Source organism: Phocoena phocoena, chromosome 3 (assembly GCF_963924675.1).
Source record: "Phocoena phocoena chromosome 3, mPhoPho1.1, whole genome shotgun sequence".
Lineage (NCBI taxonomy): Eukaryota > Metazoa > Chordata > Mammalia > Artiodactyla > Phocoenidae > Phocoena > Phocoena phocoena.
In genome coordinates this window covers 145,267,800-145,288,895 of record NC_089221.1, presented here as the reverse complement: position 1 = coordinate 145,288,895, position 21,096 = coordinate 145,267,800, and the positions used below count along the sequence as shown (strand labels likewise).

The 21,096-nt window shown below is 45.1% G+C and overlaps 1 protein-coding gene across 1 annotated transcript; it reads right to left on the bottom strand.

Moving 5' to 3' along the window:
* Positions 1–14,922: 14,922 nt before the first annotated feature.
* Positions 14,923–16,240, bottom strand: FBLL1 (fibrillarin like 1). Its single transcript, XM_065875264.1, has one exon. It carries the CDS (start codon positions 16,039–16,041, stop codon positions 15,031–15,033), a length of 1,011 nt encoding a protein of 336 aa, XP_065731336.1. The 5' UTR covers positions 16,042–16,240; the 3' UTR covers positions 14,923–15,030.
* Between the last annotated feature and the right edge of the window lie 4,856 nt (positions 16,241–21,096).

The following is a 21,096-nucleotide window of genomic DNA, read 5'->3' as shown; positions in this document are numbered from 1 at the left end:
TATAAAAAGTTATTTAGGGTTTTTTTTGGGTTGGGGGATTGTTGCTACCTAGTCTTCAAAATCAGTATCTATTTTACACTTTCAGCACAACTCAATTTAACCACATTTCAGGTTCTCAGTAGCCACGTTTGGGTAGTGGTTACTGTATTAGTGTAGTTTCTAGAACTAGCTCTTAAAAATGAACACTATCATATATTCATTAAAACTTAAATTTGAATCTGGACTTTTTAAAGAATGTTAGAGAGGGAACACGTGAGAACCTTATTTTTTAAATACGTAAAGAGGGATAAGAAATACCTCATTTGGCCTAGTTTATTTTATTCAGACAAACTGTATTTCTGACCATTCCAAAAAACATCTTACATTGCATCCTGCCATCTCATTGTAGCAGGTATCGTTTTTCTAATGATACTAATAAAGTTGCCCAAGACATCCTGAGCATCCACGTCAGTCTTCAGAATGTATATTTCCTTTGCTGCAGTAAATTTGATGATTCCAAAGACTTAACCCCACACACACATCTTATATAATTGAACTTTGAGAAGCCAATTCTCAAGGACTAAAAAGAAACCTTTTTAATTCTTCATTGAGTTCTGTACACACAAGGAGAATCTTGTTTATAACTTGGTGGATTTAATTTTCATTTTAAAAAATAACATTTTCAAACGCAAGGATCACTATCAGTTTGCTTAGGCCAGTTGGTAAAGAACACAAGGTCTAGAACTTTCCACCACCACTACCACCATCCATACCCCCAGAAGACTGCCTTTTAACCAGAGAGACTTTGAGAACTAATGGCCTTCAATTCTACACCCCAACTTCTCCAAAGACAAAGTACTAGTAGACTTCCTTGCCTATTGACAAGGGTGTTCCTTGCTCAGTTACTCTGGTTTAAATAGGTGGACTCTTCGTTTAGGTAAAGTTAGCGCTATTGCCAGTAATATATGTGGCGTCTTGACAGTCCTTCTAGAGGTTCAGATTGTTTGCCAAATATTAGACTGTGAAGATTCCTGAGTTTTTTACCTTTGTGTGCAGATGTGATTGTTGTATTCTCAGTACCAGTTCCTGAAAGTCCACTTCTGTAAGAAAAATGAGGCAGCTCAAAGGGAAAAGGTTTTCCTCTATGTCCAGCGGTACTCCTGCCTTCTGAGAGCAGTCCATCTTGCCTTGAATCAAGGTCACGTTTTTGGGTGGAAAGCTTAGCGAGGCAGTAGTTTCCAAATGTCCTTTATAACCACTCTGCTTGTTATATGCAAAATGTTTCATATTTTAATATTTTGTTTTTTCTCTATTGAGCACTTTATGCTTTTTAGTCTGTTGCATTTGAGAATGTAGTTTAGAAACTTTTTCTCTTCTAAAGCCATGTAAAAACTGGATGATCACCGGAAAAATGAGTACGTGTTATTTTGCATTTAACTTACTGTTTTGTGGTATGTATAAACAAAATATTAGAAACATACTGCATTTTTGTAACAATACCCTTTGACCTTATTTAACATGATTTGCCATGAAATGTCAATGATCTATTTTCCCAATAAGCTTGTTTATTTTAGGGTGTTTTATTCTAATAGAGAAGGAATTCAGCCAACTTTGTTTCTGTCATCAGATAATCTCAGAAAGTAATGTTCTTTATCTATATTACTGCCTGTTTTCAATATTTGAGACCGTAGCTTTATATTTCTACTGAGCCTAGTAACTGATGAGCAAAGACCCCAAAAAGTGAGTAATTATTTTTCTTCCTTTGAGGTATTTTAATAGCCTATTGAAAACAGGGGTTCCATGAAAAGCAGACTGTCCCAAAATACAGTTAGTTGCTCCATTCATGGCAGCATTTGAAGTGACAGAAACAATTTGTTCAGATATGTGGCATCATGTTTTAGAGTTCATTTTATTTGTGTTGATATATGTTGAGAGGTACTAGCTTTTGGATTCTCACCATAGAATGGTATTAGTTATTCTCTCATAATGTTTTGTTATTGCCTGTAATGGCCAAGTAGTAGATATACCTTAAAGTAATATGAAGGGTGGGTGTGTGTGTGTGTGCGCGCGCGCTTTAATCTGTAAAGCTATCTGGAATTTTTATTGTGCTATAACTTCAAAATTATATGGGCATTATAACTTTTCCATTGTACAAAAAGAAACATACCACTAAATTTATGGATGTTTGAATGTTAGATATATTTGGGATTTTTTTAATAGCCCTTTTCTTTAAGCTGTTTCTTATTTCTGATCATTGTGAGTTGGGATAGATGTGGGATAAACCCCTCCTAGAATTATTGCCTTTGTCTAACACAATTCATAGTGGGATTTATAAAACACAACTTTAATTCTAAGTGAGTTGAAATATCATGAATTGTAGTCATCTACATCAAGTATGGTAAAGACCTAAAATACCTTTATCCTTAGGATTGCCTGAGAATAATCCGATTGTACATGCGTCTGATACTTCCAGCTTAATAAATGTAGCAGTGAGTTGATGTTGGGACTTCAGGTACTACATTTGGTACTGAATGATGTGTTTGAGAGGAAATCAGTTTTCTTTTTCCTTAAGAAAAAAAACAGAATCTTTACATTCTGGCTCTTTGTGTAGTCAAAAGACTAGTCTCTCTTTTTAGATTTTCAGTCTTTTTGCTGTAGCGGCCAGTAATTTTGTGTTTAAAAGAACTAATGAGGAATGTATTTTTCAAAGGAGTGAATAAAGTTAAAATCCAAGGTTTTGAATTGTATAAATGTGCAACTAAATTTCAAGTCTAAGATAGTGCTGATTTTTTTTCTATTTCTCAACATCTTTCATACATTGCAGTACCTACAGTTCCAGTAGCTTTCAAAGAAAACATTTCAGTTTTGTATAATTGGTAAAATATACATAAATAATGCAGCTAGTTTGAGATCATTTTAGCTTTATGTTGTGTCTCTGAATCATACGGATCTCATACCTGGCACAGTTGATAGCTGTCACAAGTATTAAGCCATTTTGAAATCTGCCACTTTTTTTCTGAGGTGCCCTTTTTAGTTTACAAACAAAAGATAACTTTATAGACCTAACATTAATATTCTGGTCTCCTTGTCTTAAATACGATTAATGGAACATGGATGTAAGTCAGGTTAAGATGGTTTTATCATTTTTTTAATACATTGTGTGCTTTGACTTTTTATTTGAACTACAGTGAAGCTTTGACTTTTTAACTGAAATTGAGTGGCATCTGTCTTAATTCTGCCCAGTTACAGATCAAATCATACCTAGAAAATGTTTGTGTTAATTTTACTTATACAAGCCATCTCCATTTAAGTTGCCTTATTCTATCTATTGCATTGTTCTTGCCAAGTCTGAGCTCTGTCATGTTGGAATTATTCTAACACTGAATCTGTGATGTAAAAATGTATGATGTGCTACAAATTTTATTCATAATAAACTAAGTTATAGCCTATTATAACCTATAAAACATTTCTTGTAAATTGTCTAATTTATTTTTCATTTATGTACAGTTTCTTATGTAAATTTTTAAAATACTTGTGGTCTGTTCTATAAACATTCCTGTTCTCTTTTCCTTAAGGCTTATTTGCATGAAAGAAACTTGGTTTTTGCTTGTTTGTATTATATGGCCACTGAGCCAACTTCAGTACTCTCTACCTTTTCTGTAGTTTTAACTTTTTCTAGTTTTGTTCATATTCTAAATAAATGTTAAAATCATGATTTTTATTTCCTACTTTGCAAATAAATTCTGTTAAGTTGTTTACTGTGTTATCTTTTTATTGTTTATATATTGTATTCCCACATTTCCACTTCAAATAAATACAACGTTTTAAGGAAATCAACTATAGTAGAACGTGTAAACTGAGAGAAAGGACATCGTAAAGTCTTGCTCACCTCTGTATTCCCAGTACTTGGCACAGAGAAGGCATTCAGTAAAAAATACTTACTGAGTGGATTAACTCTAGAGGAAGTGTCTTTATCTATCTAGTCTCGCTTTATAAGATGTAATTGAAGTTTTTCCCCACTTTCCTCTCCCCAGCCTTAGAAAGCACAAATGTAAGTTTAGCAGAGGTGCAGTGCAAACCTTCCTGAAATTTAAGCCTTACGTTTATTAACATGTGAAAAGCTTTGCTTTTCCTTGAACCGAGGCCGTGGTGTCCTATGCCAGAAATGGATGTTGACAGCAGAGTGGCCCTTAGATGTGCTCCCAGCAGAGATGCCAGAACATGTGCGGTACTTTCTTACCACAGTTTGTTAAGGGTTATGTCACACACGCTTTTCTCTAAACCAAAACTTCGTTTCTTTGCTTTTAATAGACAACGTCTGTTAGCGTTGTTCTAAAAGCTTCGATGGTGTTCCGTAATATGTGAGGAATTAAGTTGGAAAATTGACTTCTGAGTTTTCAAACTGATTGTCTAGACTCTGGGCATATAGGAATGGTTGAAAACATGAAGATGACCAGGTAACTTGTGAAGGTACATACCCTTTGTTTTAAAAAAAAATTTTCAGTAGGATGAAAAAAGTGTGAGACAGTGACTAAGGGAAAAATTACGAGTTTGGTGTGGAAATATTAGATTTGAGCTATACTTTAGCTCTCCAAGTGCATTGCAAGCGATTGGAAATAAGCTACTGAAGAGCAAAAGTACAGTTGACCCTTGAGCTACACGGGTTGAACTGTGCGGGTCCACATACATGCAGATTTTTTTCTGTAGTAAATACTGCAGTACTACATGATCCGAGATTGGTTGAATCCACAGGTGCAGAGGAACCGAACCGGATACAGAGGGCCAACTCTTAAGTTATATGTGGATTTTCAACTGTGTGAAGGATCAGGCCCCCCAAACTCCCCAGGTTGTTCAAGGGTCAACCGTAATTGAAGGCTACATGCGTAGTTTAAGTGCTTCATTCAAAAGAAATTTATAGTTAGCTAGTGGGAAGCAGCCGCTTAGCACAGGGAGATCAGCTCGGGGCTTTGTGAACACCTAGAGGGGTGGGATAGGGAGGTGGGAGGGAGACGTAACAGGGAGGGGATATGGGGATATGTGTATACGTATGGCTGAGTCACTTTGTTGTACAACAGAAACTAACAGTGTTGTGAAGCAATTATACTCCAACAAAGATCTATTTTAAAAAATAATAATAAAAATAAACTTATTCCAGGAGGGAAAGAAAAGGGCTTATATTGACTTCTATACACAGAGCTGGTGTATACATTTTGAAAGGAAGACGTCTCTTTTCTATTGACATGTTCTTCAGTGGAGTGTATTGTGTATTGAACAAGCATTGTTAATGTTTCTGCACCTGAAGTCTTATCTCCTCCTATGCAAAAAGCTTTATAAACTATTTTAAGATATTCCTATGCTTCTGATTTTGAGAGTTTTTAAGTTTTGTTTTTGTTTCTGTTTTCTAAAATAAACTTGGAAAACCTGACTCCTCATCTCTGGGATTGCATCTCCTTCTTTACATAAAAAATTGGTATTTAATGTTGCTTTTCCCAGAGGTGAGCAATACACCAGTACACTTACTTACTTTTAGGTAAGTAAGTGCACATCTCCAGCCAGGGCTATAAAAGTGACCTTTACAGTTTCTAGAAACAGTAACAAAAATTATCAAAACCATGAAGGCATGTTCTTTTGGACTGAAGAGCCCACTTTGCTCATTTTTCTCTAGCTAGAGTTTGGAGTCTGCTACCCCCAATTTCTTTGGTGGGGGAAAATCCAACTTTTATCATATATTAAACATGCCATTCAGGAAATTCAAGGCCCTGAACTTGAAAAAGTTAAGGAATATGTGTTATGTAGGTTTTTGTTTTTGTTTTTGTTTTCTTTTGGTTTCAGGTATCATATTTTAACAATTTGAATAAAGAATCCTGATACCTTGTGTTTTCAGATTTCCTAGAACACCTCCGTCTGGTTTTCAGGACATCTGTTTAATTCCTCAAAAAAAAAAAAAAAAAAAGATTTCAGTGAATCTGTAACTGCTACTACTGATTTTTGTTTACTTTTGGTTTTGGACCTCTTTATTTTTTGTAATCAACTTTATTGAGGTATGGTTTTAAGAACAATAATATTTCATGGTATATTTAAGTAAATATGTTTATACACCCAGGTAACCACCCTTCCAAGATATTTCCATCATTCCAAAAAGTTCCCTTGGCCTCCACCCTAGGCTGTCCCTTCCCAGCCCCATCCCATGTCAACCAATGCTTCCTGTCACTAGATCCAATTTATTTTTTCTACAGTTGTCATTGTAAGTGGGCTCATACAGTAGATACCCTTCTTTTCATTTCCCAGTCCTCCATCCCTCCCAGCTTTAAGGCTTTCTAGAGCTACTACAGGCATACCTCAGAGATATTTCGGGCTTGTTCCAGGCCACTGCAATAAAGCGAGTTACATGAGTTTTTTTGTTTTCCCAGTGCATGTAAGGGTTAGGTTTATACCATACTGTAGTCTATTAAGTGTGCAATATCATTATGTCAAAAAATGTACATACCTTCATTTTAAAATTTTGCTGAAAAATGCTAACCATCATGATCTGGGCTTTCAGGGAGTCGTAATCTCTCGCTGGTGGAAGGTCTTGCCTCCATGTTGATGGCTGCTGACTGATCAGGGTGGTGGTTCCTGAAGGCTGGGGTGGCTGTGGAAATTTCTTAAAATTAGACGACAATGAAGTTTACTGCATTAGTTGAGTCATCCTTTCACAGTGATTTCTCTGTAGCGTCAGTGCTGTTCGGTAGCACTTTACCCACAGTGGAACTTCTTTTGAAATTGGAGTCAGTCCTCTCAAACCATGCCAGTGTTTTATCAACTGAGTTTAAGTAATATTTTAAATGCTTTGTTGTTTGAATAATCTTCACCAGGTGTAGATTCCATCTCAAGAAACCACTCTCTCCTCATCCATAAGAAGCAACTCCCCATCCATTAACATTTTATCATGAGATTGCAGCAATTCAGTCACATCTTCAGGCTCCACTTCTAATGCAGTTACTTCCTTCACTGGAGTCCTGAGCCCCTCAAAGTCATCCCTAAAGATGGGAATCAACTTCTTCCAAACTCCTGTTGATGTCGATATTTCGACCTCTTCCCAGGAATCACAAATGTTCCTAATGGCATCTAGAATGGTGGACACAATAGCCACTCACACTTCTGTCAACATATCCTATTCGCTCTCCTGACTCTGATTATGAAATTTATAGTTCAAGCAATTCTAGACACTTAAGAAAACTAAATTACTAACATTCTGTTTTTTTCCTGGGTTCCTTTCCATAATACTGCTTTTGTCTGACATTTTCCCAGTGCTGTGAATAAAGGAAGGCTATCTTGAATCTTAAACATATCATAATAAAGCTGGGGGAAAAAATTTAATTAAAAAAAAAAAGAAACCTCTTAGTCTAAGAGCAAACTTCAGATTAGAGATGTCCTAGGATCTTTCACACACCAAGAGCCAAGTCTGGGCATCGAGAATTCAAGAAAGGAGACTTAAGTTTGCCAATTAAAGGAGATTGTCTGGTTTAAAAGGAAAACAACACCTATATGCTTTTTGTAATAGATGTTAAAGTAAAAGGACCTGGACAGTTTGAAATCAGAAGGATTAAAAAAGGTCAGGCAAACACTAACCAAAAGAAAACTTATGTAGCTATATTAAGACAAGCAAAATAAACTTGAAAACAAAAGTCATCATTAGGAATGGGGTCATTATGTAATCATAAAGCGAACCAAGAAGACATCACAGTTTATATATGCAAGTAATGAAATAGCTAAATAAATAGAAAATAAATCTACAAGTGATGAAACTTTAAGGCATGAAATTGTCATCACAGTGAGAGATTTCAACACCTCACTCAAGTATTGATAGTTCAAGCAAACAGAAAATCAGCAGAATAGGTTTGAACACCATGGTTAAGCTTGACCTAATGGACATACATTGAATTCTGCATCCAGCAATGAGAGGGTGCACGTTATTCTCAAGCACACATGGAGTATGTACAAAAGTTGATCATGTACAAGATCATAGAATAAGTCAATAAATTTCAAAAAATAAGGCCACATTCTCAAAGCATAACAATTAAGTTACATGACAATGACGTAAAAATCTATTTGCTGGGCTTCCCTGGTGGTCCGCTGGTTAAGACTCAGCACTGCCAATGCAGGGGGTGCGGGTTCGACCCCTGATCAGGGAGCTAAGGTCCCACAAGCCACGTGGCGTGGCCAAAAAAATTCTTTGCTAATGGCTTGGGAGGCAGTGTAGAGTAGTGATTAAAAGCAAGTATTCTGGAGCATGGTTTCAAATTCTGCCCTTAGTCACTAGGCATATGATCTCAGGCAAATTTGTTTCCTTCCTTCCCCGCTTGGCAGGTAGGATCTTAGTTCCCCAACCAGGGATCGAATCTGTGCCCCCTGCAGTGTAAGTACAGATGCCTAATCACTGGACTGCAAGGGAAGTCCCTGAGGAAAATTTCTCACCCCACATGTGATGATCTTGTGTTCATCATTCATGTTGTTCAGCAGAGATCTTTATTCCACCTTTCCAACACAGTAGGATTGTACTTCCAGGCTCCCTCGTGGTTGAAAAGGTTCATATGACTGGTTCTGGCCAACTGGTGAGTGAGTTGTGGTTGGAACTACCATGTCATGGCTAGAACATTTCATCACCTGAGACTTTCCGGAGCCATCTTTTCCCTCTTGACAGCCAGCAGCATTCAAGATGGTGGCTACTCTGTTAGCCTGGATCCCTAAATGACTGAAATTAACAGAGGCCCCTCTCCCTCAACCACCCACAAAATAATGAAGGTAGTATAGTGTGAGGAAGAAAACTTCATTTAGGCACAGACTTTGGGAGTTTGTTACCACCTCCTAACCCGTCTGATATACCCATCCCAACTGATATAGACGTTGGTACCAGCAATGGATGCAGCAATGGATGCCGCTGAAGAATAGAAACCTAAATAATGAGGCCCTGGATTAGGGACTGGCAGCAGGTGCTATCAGAGGATGGAAGGATTCATGTTATGGAGAAGTGCAACTTCAGTCACCTGACAACTTGGAAGGTAGGTCACGTGCCAATGGACGTGTGGCCTTAGGAGAAGTAGCAAAGTGGTGTTAGTAGCATGTACTGGAGGCTGTTTCCGTTTGACAATTTATATACGAAACACATGGGGGGCTTCCCTGGTGGCGCAGGGAACGTCTGCCTGCCAATGCAGGGGACACAGGCTCCAGCCCTGGCCCGGGAAGATCCCACGTGCCGCGGAGCAACTAAGCCCGTGGACCACAACTACTGAGCCTGTGCTCTAGAGCCCACGAGCCACAAATACTGAAGCCCGGGTGCCTAGAGCCCGTGCTCTGCAGCAAAGAGTAGCCCCTGCTCGCCGCCAACTAGAGAAAGCCCGCATGCAGCAACAAAGGCCCAACGCAGCCAATAAATAAATTTTAAAAAAGAGAAAAAAAGCTCTCTAAAAAAAAAATCATGTGTGACTGATTTCTCAGGCCTGACCACAGGCGATTAGGAAGGCTTCAAGAGGCACAGCTGGTGGGACTAGGAGAAGCTGCCCTCCACACCAGACCTGGGGCACAGCCGGCGTTCGGTTTCTGAAGGGGCTTGCGGTCAAGGACTCAGGGCCCTCGGCAGGTAAATTTACATTCCTACCCGTCACCTTCATTCCACAGGTTTGTTTTGTGTGTGTGTGTGTGTGTGTTTGGCTGTGTGCGGCATGCAGGATCTTAGTTCCCCAACCAGGGAAACCCATGCCCCCGGCAGGGGAAGCACGGAGTCTTACCACTGGACCACCAGGGAAGTCCTCCATAGGTTTTGATCTGAGGACCTCTGCCTCCTTGTGGGGGAGGGGAGAACCTTGAAGACTTTTCCACCCCCAGCCTTCCCCATTTGTCCCCTCACCAGCAGCCTCAGGGTCCGTAAAATGTTGGAGCCTTTTTTTCAAGGGTGCCTTCAGCAGTAAGACATCCCCAAGGAGCTCTGATCCGCCGACCCTCGCTGGGGTGCCTTTCCATGTGAGAATATGGAACAGGGGAGTTGGCGCTTTCTCCAGCTTTAGCCTTTTGCTTATTCCATCACAGTAAATGATTAAAGACTGAACTCTCATTTTTGGCTCCTTCAATCTTGAGCTCCTCCCACACCTGGCAGCTCAGCTCTCTCTCCCAGCTCAGCTGAGCTCCTTACAAACAAGATCCGTGGGCAGCACTCAATCAGGGACCAAAGAGGCAGGAATACCAGTAACTTTGTCTTCAGTCACAGACTTCAACCCTCCTTCTCTTAGGAATCTCAGGGGGCATCCTGGGCTGTCCCAGAGACCCTGCAGAAAAGCTCAGCTGTCATCTTCCAGTTATTCAAAGTACTGTCCTAAATCTGCCTTTCCCAATCAACAGCAAGAGTGGTGTGGGGTTTTAAATAGTGGTGTCAACCCTGGATGCACATTAGAATCACCTGGGGGACTTACCAAAAACACCAATGCCAGGCCTTCCCCCTAGAGCGTCTGGTTTTAATTTCACCGATTTAGAGAATGAATACGTACAGTTCTGCTCCAGGACACCCCAGATCTTCCATTCTCCAGCTCCATCACACCTTGGGTGATTCCTGTCACTTTCCTGAGCCTCAGTTTCCTCATCTGTGCTATCAGGGAGGATAACACTTGCCTCTCAGGGGGTGTTATGGGAATTAAGTGAAACAAGGTGTCTGGAGGCACCTGAACATACTACGTGCACGGTAAATGTTGTCTCCCTCAGAACGTGAATCAAGAGGAATTTCCTGTGAGCCCAAGAGCCAGGAAGACTACTTGGAAGAGTTAGACTGGCCTCCTTAAGGAGGAACACTGAGATTTGGTTGACTGGACGGGCCAAGGGGCCACTCTCAGACCTGGTCAGCCAGGGCCCCTGCCCTGGGCCCCGCACCTACAGGGCTGCGCTCTGGCCTTCCTCTGCCTGCACCTTGCCCCATGGGGCAAGGAGTCCATACGGGCCGAGGGCCGTGCCCCCACGAGCCCACGCCACCACCTTCTAGATCCTGCACTGGGCACCGGGCGCCCAGCCTGAACAGCCCAAGTCCGCTTCCATCAATCTTCCCCAGGCCAGTCCTCCCAAGAAGGGACCACACTCCCAGTTTACAACTCCAGTCCCAAGGGGCTTAAAGGAGGCTGTTTGAAGAGCAGGGGGTCAGATCTTGGATTTTAGGGCTGGGAGTCTACAGACATGCGTGTGAGCCCCTTCAGGAGGTGGGGCAGAACCAGGGGTGGGAAGAGAAAGGGGCAGGGCACTGGCCAGGGGTCTCATGTGCTCTCTCGCTCCAGGCCACACAGACATTTCCGGCAGCTCTGACGCCGGTGTGCATTTTACAGCAAATGTTAACCTGAACATTTACGTTTCAGTATCTTCTGCTATGTTTGTTCCCGTTATTAATTTAAGAACAACACTTTTTGCAATCAAATAAATGCTTATCTCTATGCCTGGGACATCGTAAGTGCTTGACAAATACGAGTGTTGCAGAGTCCAAACATACTCACTGCGGCTCCGATGTGGTTAAAGCATCTTGCTTGGTAGCAGGACTGCAGCCGGGAGGGAAACTGCCAGTTGAAAAGAAGTTGGTTTCTTCCAGTTTAAAACAGTCCCTTTTGTTTTCTTTTCCCTCCCCGTTCTTCCTCCCCTTATCCCAAGGGGCATCGGGGTGGAGGAGGCTGAGGGACATCACGGGCGAGGGTGAGGGCAGGCAGTAGGTGGGGTCTGTGTGTTCTTCCCACTGGTTTCTGCTGACTCTCTTTGAGTCAGGGTCCATCTCACCCTGTCTTTGAGCATCAGCCTCCAGCCTCACTGCACCTGCTGGGCTGGGCTCAACCGTGGCTCTTGTCAGGCTGCTGATTCTCTGAAACTCAGCAGCAAATTCCACCCAGCTGAACCAATTCCCAGGTTGAACCAATCCTCTCAGAAGCTCAACTAAGTTCCCTCCCCATCACTCCTCACCCCACCCACCACCCGCTCCAACCACGGCCTCTATGTTAACTGTTAATTCTCCGGTATTTTACACTGACAATAAGAGGAAAGTTGGGAGAAAGGGATAACACTCAGAGCTTTGCGCAGGAACTTCAGTTGCACATTGCTTTCCCCAGTCACTTTCCAAAAGCCAGCAAGATGGGCATTTTAGCTGAAAGCTCCCATCCAGCCCTAGTGTTTTGGGCTGAATTGTATTCCCCCAAATCAAAATGTTGAAGCTCTAACTCTCAAATATGACTGTATTTGGAGGTAGGGCCTTTAAGGAGGTAATTAAGGTTCCGGGAGGTCATAAGGGTGGGGCTGTAAATTGAGAGGGCTGGAGTGCTTCTAAGAAGAGGAAGAGACCAGCGATCCCCTCTCTCTCTCAGTCTCTCTCTCCTTGTGCACGCAGAGAAAAGGCCATGTGTGGACCCAGGGAGAAGGCAGCCATGGACAAGCCAAGGAGAGAGGCTTCACCAGAAACCAACCCTGCTGGTACCTTGACCCTGGACTTCCAGGCTCCAGGACTGTGAGAAGGTAAATGTCTATTGCCTAAGGCATGCAGACTGGTATTTTGTTAGGGTAGCCGCAGCAGTCTAAGATGCCTAGGGACCCCAATTTGATGCCTCTGGGAACCCAAGCAGGTCAGGTGCCCGGTGTCACTGCTACGTATGTCCTGAACCTCACTGCCCACTGGAATTACAGTCCCATACTTCCCCCGCCCCCATCCTCCAAAACCAGGTTTCAGCTTCCTTCCTATATTCCCTTAGTCCTTATACCTATGTTTCTCCTGGGACTTACCATGTTGTTCCATTGGCCCAGGAACCCGTCTGCAGCTCAGAGACATTCTTCAAGAGGTTTTTTTCATGCCATGTCTCCATTGACGTTCCCACTTCAAGCAGCTTCAAACGTGGACTATAAATTTTCTCTGTGTGTATGTGGGAATGCTCACAGCAAGGAAAGAGGCCAAGTTTCCCCTGCCATGTCCCAGATCTGGAGGGACAGACACCTTGTAAGGAGAGCTCCTTATTGAGACTGAGCTGCCTCTGAGGAAGGACTGGACCCTTTAAGATTCCAGAAGGAAACATCCTGTTTCCTGGGAGTCCATTCCCAGCCTCAGGGTTTCATCCCAGCAATGAATCAATTAGCCTAGGACTGGAGAGAGGGCTTTTGAAAGTAAGGGAGCCAGCACAGACCTCAGTGGAAAGGCCATAGATTTTGGAGTCAGACTCCTGTGGGTTTGGTTTCTGGCTGTGAGACTTACTGGGGGATCTTAAGCAAGTCCTGTCATCTCTCCGAACTGCAGTTTCCTCCTCTGTTATATAGGAATAATGATCCTCGCTTTGCAGGGTTTTAATGAAGATCTCACATTGTTTGTGGAAATGCCTGGTTCGGGATTTTGCAGACATCTACTCCGTTCACTCTCTTCTTCCTGAGTCAGTCTGGCCAGCAAATCTGAACTGTAGCTCTCCCCCTGCATTGTATGGAATAGCTTTTGTGTGTGCATTATGGGGAGGGGAGGGGAGGAGTAGAAGGGGTGGCTGCCCTTTAGAAATCTGATTTATCTTCTTATTGTATGAAGGAAGTATGCCCTCAGAAAACGCAAACTAACCATAACCTCTATCCAAGCACATCTTCAGAAAGGTAGACCCACTCTCCAAATGACGGATTAGGGAGCAGTCATTCCTGGATGCAATGTCGATGACGTTGGCAATTGGCATTGGGGATTTCCTGAGTGGATAAGTGAATGAATAAATGAAAGGCCTTTTTGAGTCTTGGTTTTGGAACATTGCCAGCTCTCCTGGGATTGTTCTCTCTCCTGCTCCCTTTGGACTGCTTTTGAGAGCCAGAATTGAATGGACTGGGATTCAGAGCCTGCAGGAAGTGCCCTTCAGAGACAGATACTTTCTGGGAGTCATTTTCCTGGTTATTTCTGAGACACTTGGTGATGCCACTTTGGGTGTGTTATGCCTTGTGGTGGGAATACTTTTTTTTTTTTTTTGGCGGTACACGGGCCTCTCACTGTTGTGGCCTCTCCCGTTGAGGAGCACAGGCTCCGGACATGCAGGCTCAGCAGCCATGGCTCACGGGCCTAGCCGCTCCGCGGCATGTGGGATCTTCCCGGACCGGGGCACGAACCCGTGTCCCCTGCATCAGCAGGCGGACTCTCAACCACTGCGCCACCAGGGAAGCCCTGGGAATACTTTTTGAGGTGGACTCACATCCTCCCTGCCTTGTTTTGTTATTTTGAAATCTAAGAAAAGGGTGGCACAGGGAGGCAGAGAAAGGACACAGAGAAGCCAGAGGGCCCTGCTCTGTGTGTGTGTCCTTGTGTTAGGACTTGTGGTCTGTTTAGCGTGGGCCATGTCGGGCAGAGGTAAGATCCCATTAGTGTACAGGAAATGGCAGTGAATCTAGAGGCGCAAAGACTGGCAGTTAAGTTCTACCTCCCTACTGGCTGTGCAACCAGTTTACCTTCAGAAGCTCTGTGGCTTCCCCTGTAAAAGGGTAATGGTAACAAAGCCATCTTGGGGCTGGTGTGTTGATTACACATACTAGGGAATGCAAAAGGGCTTCCTTGAAAAGTAAAGTACTAAATATATATTATGGTTAGGACTCTGGCTTGGAGTCAGACAGATTGGGTGTGTTAGACTATACTACTGTCCATCAATATCCAATGCTACTCCCTGGAGTCAGGCTTGGTCCCGTGACATGGTCAATGTGCAAGAAGTGTCCCCTCAGTTCCAAAGGGGATTTTATAAGCTCATTATTTTCCCAGCTCTCTTCCCCTGCCCCCGTGACGAGTGAAGAGGGGCCCCGAAGAGTCAGGACCCTGAGTGATTAGAGTAAGCACAGTCTCCAGGCTGATCCTTTATGGACCCCTATCACCTTTTATCTTGGCTTTTTAGAGTTTGGGGGATTTGGAGATTTGGGGATAACTGAGTCTGGCCTCACTGATACACCTGGGTACTGTTTCTTTATGCCATTTAATAGAAAAGCGGTGCACAGAGAAAACACACATATAGTAACACTGAACACAGCACAGTCTTAGGCATTATCTCAGGGACAGCCCGAGCTGGGTTGCTACTTGTTGGCACTCTTGGGAAGGGGCCGATAGACCCCGACGACCACAGCGTGGTCCCTCTCGTAGGGCTCCAGGGTCAGCTGCTCTTGAGGCTTCAAATTCTCCTGCTGCAACTTCCTCACCTCAGAAGCAAACACCGCCTCGGCAGAGGCGGTGGAGTCGATGCAATTGGCCTTGATGGAAATGAGGAAGTGGCCCCCGTTGCGCAGGAAGGTGTGGGCATTCAGAGCCACGATGCGGGACTGGTCTGGCTGGGCCACATCGGCAAAGATCACGTCCACCATCCCGATGAGCATGCGGTACTTGAGGGGGTGCCGGGCGTCTTCGAGGACTGGGATGATGTTGGTTCTCTTCTTGGCCACGTTGACCAGATCGCGGCCGGCGCGGTGGGAGAACTCGACCGCGTAGACTAGGCCATCAGGGCCGATGATGTCGGAGACGTGGGAGACGGTGGTCCCCGAGGCGGCACCCAGGTAGAGCACTTTGGACTTGGGCTTGATGTGAATCTGGTCGACCCCGCCCAGTATGGCCGCGGCCAGCTTGGAGCGGAAGGGGTTCCACGTGCGGTACTCCTGTTTCACGCCGCCCTCGGTCACCGTGACCCGCCGCTCGCCGTACACCGACTGGCCGGGCACCATGTTCAGTGTGACCAGAGCGTCCTCCGCTCCGCGGTAGATAAATACCCCCTCGTGCCGGTGCGGTTCCACGGATACCGTGGTGACGCCCTTCCTGCGGCGGTTCTTGATCTTGGCCACGCCACGCCGCTGCCCGCCGCCTCCGCGGTCCCTGCCGTCTCCGCCACCGCGCCCCCGGCCCCTGCCGCCTCCGAAGCCACGCGTCCGCGCTCCGAAGCCGCCCTTGCCCCCCTGGCCGCCGCCATCGCCTCCCGGTCCTTTGCCCCCGCCTCCTCCTTTGCCCCCGCCTCCTCCTCCGCCTCCTCGCCCCTCGCCCCAGCAGCCACCTCCGCGGCCGCCAGACACCCCACCGCGCGCGCTCACCGCCGACTTCATGGCGCGCGCCGGGGCGGGGGTGGCTGACGGCGGTTGTCAGGGGTTACTGGTGGCTCGGAGTGGTTGTCAGGGACCGCCGGTACCTGGGGGCGGTTGTCAGGGTCGCCGGTGGCTGAGAGATGTTGTCGGGGTCGCTGGTGGCTCCGGGGCGGTGGTCCTGACTCTGGACGAAGGTTAGCGGCAGCGGTTGCCTGCCGGGTTAGCCGCGGCAGGCAGCAGGGGCGAGGTGGGCGGCGGTGGGGACCAGCTCTACTGCAGTCCCCGCATCCCGGGAGCCGCCCTTTGACGCAGCGACGGGCGTGATTGCATCACACCCGCTATGGCGACCCTGCAGCTCCGGAAGCCCCCGCTTCCCAGCACGCGCGCAGACGCAGCCTTCTCCCTTCCCTCTTCCCCATCTTCTGCTTTCTCAGGGACCCCTGGCAGTTCTTCTTGGCAGGAGAGGGGGAGACAAACATCGCTTTCAGTACTTGCTGCGCCACTCGCTTGCTGTGTGGTCTCAGAAAGCTTACCTGACCTTCTCCGAGGGTCTTGTCTGAACTTGGGCAAGTTTCTTGACCTGTGTCTCAGTATTCCATCTGAAAACAGAACGTACCACAAAGGTTTGTTTTAAAGCACCACATACACTTGCCCAGCCATGGTGCATGCTAAGTGCTCTGTAAGCATTCGCTTTTTTCTCTATGTTTTTTACTTACTTAATTGATTGATGGATTGATTAATTTTGGCTTGCAGGATCTCAGTTTCCCCGCCAGGGATTGAACCCAGGTCACGCCAGTGAAAGTGCTGAATTCTAACCGCTAGACCACCAGGGAACTCCCTGTTTAGTTTTTTAATGTATTTCTTTTGGTCAATCTTTAGTTGAAATGTATCGCTGATAGCTCTTTTGCCACCTGAAAGTGTCTCTGGTCCTCTTTTACAAGGTTGGTGGAAATGCACCTTGGTACAGATATTCTATCAAACCCTTAAACAACGTACCTATACTTCCACTTAGTTATTCCACTTTGAAATTTTTATCCTAAAGGGATGATCCCAGCCAGAAATAATGGTAATTAGAAGAGTGAAGGTAGTGATGGTAGTAGTGGTGATGATCATCATTGTCGGAAGTGTTGTCAGAGGTGAGGTGAAGTAGCCTAATCTAAGAGCTACTTAGAAGATAGAATCCACAAGACTTTATGCAAGGTTGGACACAGGAAGTCAAAAAGAGGAAAATTCCAAGCCAGGGGTTTCCAAAGGATAGTGACTCCCCTGATGTGGTTAATAGCCTGCAACCTTCAGCCCTGGTTGCTCTCTATTTAGCTCTGCTCTTTTCCATCAACTGTGCTAAATCCTAGAACCTGTTCTGGGAATATGGGGCAGCAAGAAAATATTGATTCTTCAGTTTGAATGGGGACACATACACCAGAGCACTAAATCCTATAACACACATCAGCAAGAGCCCAAATCTCATGTTTGTCATTGAATTCTAGTCTACGTTTCAAAAACCTGCTCTTTCAATATGCAGCATCTTCCTGAGCATAAAAAAAGAATCACTGGACTTCCCTGGTGGCGCAGTGGTTAAGAATCCGCCTGCCACTGCAGGGGACATGGGTTCGAGCCCTGGTCTGGGAAGATCCCACATTGCCCTGAAACAACAAAGCCTGTGCGCCACAACTACTGAGTCTGCTCTGTAGAGCCCATGAGCCACAACTACTGAGCCTGGGTGCCACAACTACTGAAGCCCACACACCTAGAGCCCATGCTCTGCAGCCAGAGAAGCCACTGCAATGAGAAGCAGGCGCACCACAGTGCAGAGTAGCCCCCACTCACCTCAACTAGAGAAAGCCCGTGCACAGCAATGAAGACCCAACGCAGCCAAAAATAAATAAAATAAATTTATTTAAAAAAAAATTATTAGGCAGCACCATGGACAGCAAAACAGGTGTCAACGCGGAGGCTTGCTCCTTCTGTCAGAACCACGGACAGCAACACCAATGGGGGCCGGTTAAGCTGCTGGCGTTTGCTTTGGGCTCAACCAGGAGCAACGCAAGATGGTGTAGGTAGGTGGTGCAAGCAATCGGTGGACCTCCCTATTAGTGGGACTAAGTGCCTAGTCCAGAGAGGGACCAAATGTAACTGAATATTAGGGCAAATGTCTGGCAGAGTCCACACAGCAAAACTTTCATTCCATCCTGGACCAGGAGTCTTTCTGTCTCAAATTCATGGACAGCAACACCAGGTCTGGTTTTCCCTTCTGGCCAAAATGCCTCCTTAATGTGGGCCAGAGCCTATGTGTTGGAACGTGGACAAGGGGTCAGAGAGTGCGCGTATGGTTCCTGAGGTGTATGGTCCACATAAAACGCTCTCCTTAGAGGTTTCTACTCTCGTTACAAGGGGCGCTTCTCCAAATTGATGAGCTATGCTTGGTGCCTTGGTTTGGATTGCCCCCAAATCGGACCCTGTGATGGTTAATTTTGTGTGTCAACTAGACTGGACCACGGGATGCCCAGATATTTGGTTAAATGTTATCCTATTTTGTGAGGGTATTTTGGGATAAAATTAACATATAAACTAGTAGACTGAGTAAAGCAGATTGCCCTCTATAATGTGGGTGGGCCTCATCCATTCAGCTGAAGTCCTGAATATAACAAAACGCTGACTTTCCCCTGAGTAATAGAGAATTCTCCTGCCCGACAGCCATTGCACTGCCGTATTGACTCTTCCTGGGCCGGTAGCAGCCTGCCTGCTCTTGTCCTTGAACTGCAACATTTGCTCTGCAGATTTTAGACTTGCTAGCCTCCATAATCACGTGAGCCATTTCCTTATAATCTTTCTATATAGATACATAGATATAGATGTGGATGCAGATATAGGTATATAGCTATAGACGTGGAGTTATACATATGGATATAGAGAAATAGATTGATCTATCTATCCTACTGGTTCTATTTCTCAGGAGAAACCTGACTAATACAGACCCTCATACAGGGACTTGGGTCCAGGTGATCCCAGGAAGCACACGTGGGTGTGGGGAAAATGAGACAGGGCAGGTAGAAAGGCTAAGAAACAGTGCATTAATGAGCAGATTAGCACGGTGCATGATTAGGGCTCAATTGTTCTTTTTATAATTTATTTGGTTGCACAGGGTGTTACTTGCAGCAGGCGGGCTCCTTAGTTGCGGCACATGGGCTCCTTAGTTGTGGCATGCAAACTCTTAGTTGCGGCATGCATGTGGGATCTTGTTCCCTGACCAGGGATCGAACCTGGGGCCCCCTGCACTGGGAGTACGGAGTCTTATCCACTGTGCCACCAGGGAAGTCCCAGGGCTTAACTGTTCTGATTACTCTCTGAGAAACTGTGTAGAGGGCATCTCAGAATTGTACCACTGCAGGCTGGGAGGCTGGGGCAGTAATCCAGCATTCTCCCTTCCCAACCATCAGGAATTGTTTCTGGAACTTTTTTTTCCTTCAAATGTTTATGTATTTATTTTTGGCTGTGTTGGGTCTTTGTTGCTGCGTGTGAGCTTTCTCTAGTTGCAGCGAGTGGGAGCTACTCTTCGTTGCAGTGCACGGGCTTCTCACTGCGTTGGCTTCTCTTGCTGCGGAGCATGGCCTCTAGGTGCGCGGGCTTCAGTAGCCGTGGCACGTGGGCTCAGTAGTTGTGGCTCATGGGCTTAGTTCCTCTTCCTGGACCAGGGATTGAACCCGTGTCCCCTGCATTGGCAGGTGGATTCTTAACCACTGCGCCACCAGGGAAACCCTGTTTCTGGAACATTAACTGTCTTATCCTTTGAGTTGCTCCTGTGTGTGGCTCAGCAAATTCCCCTGATGCTTCAGACAGCTCTCAGGCAGAGAAGCAGGCACTTGGAATGGGGAGCTGCAAGCTCTTTACCACAGCTGCAGGTGAACTCAGAGGTGAGTCTAGGGGATATTAGATAGGGCATCAATGGTGCCTGCTTTAGTTGGCCACTACATCTCAAATACAGCCCGAACTTTGTTGTGCAAACAGAACTTGGAAAAAGTACGTGACTCATAAGGCTTATTACATCAGGTAATAAAGTCATACTATAAATGTACTAATACTACCTGTATTACAGGTAGTATTTAACTGTATTTAACTTCGCAGTACAAAACTCTCATCAATAAGCATTCATATTTTTCCCTCTGGTGCACGGTATCATGGAGGTCTGAAGTTACATTTGAATACCTTATTCCTTTTTTGATTTTATCCAGGGTACTAAAGCCCAATCCTCCGCAATGAACCCTCTCCACTATGCCACCAGGCTACTGAAGGAGATCAGAATCCAACAGCAAGAGATCCACCAAACTTTACCTTAAATAGTTTAGATAATTCTGTTTGCCACTCTACGTATAAGTCTTAGAGGGCACACCTACTGACACATTTTGACCTTTTTCTTATCACTTTCTGTTATGTTGTCATTAATTCTCCTTCACCACGATACCAGTATCTCTGAGGCCCTTGTTCACAGCCTCTGTTTTAAGTGGACAACTGTGGCCTTTCCAGTGCACTTGCTGCTCATTTCAGAACTGATACTCTCAAGCAATTCATGCCTTCCCCTGTGATTCCACTAAATGGAATCCATTGGGAGGGATGGCTAGTGATTACAAATTCTAAACATAATGAGCAGTACCTTCATGAATTTAGAATTGTTCTGCAGGAGTAATTACTGTAAACTAGCAGTAGGAGTGTGCCACCTTGCTGGGGGTGCCTACTTCCCCAGGTTTTGGTGGCCCGCCCTACGCACTAGATTCCATACCAGGGCTTGAAGCAGCCTCCACCACGCTCTAGCAGTGACAGTTTCTCCAGATATCTTCCCACCCCTGCCCCTAGTGGCCCATCAGTTTCTTCACATTACTGATGTCCTCTGCAATAATCTGCTAAGGCTTCCAACATCCCTCTCCGTCCAGGTCTGCAAGCCAAAGGCGCATTTCTCAGGCTTTTTCCCACTGCCTCATTGCTGTTGACAGCTTTGGAATCAGTACAAACCAACTTTGCACATCTTGTTTCTGATCAGAGGCAACCTTTCCCAGCACGACGTTTGATGACTCCCACAGAGGC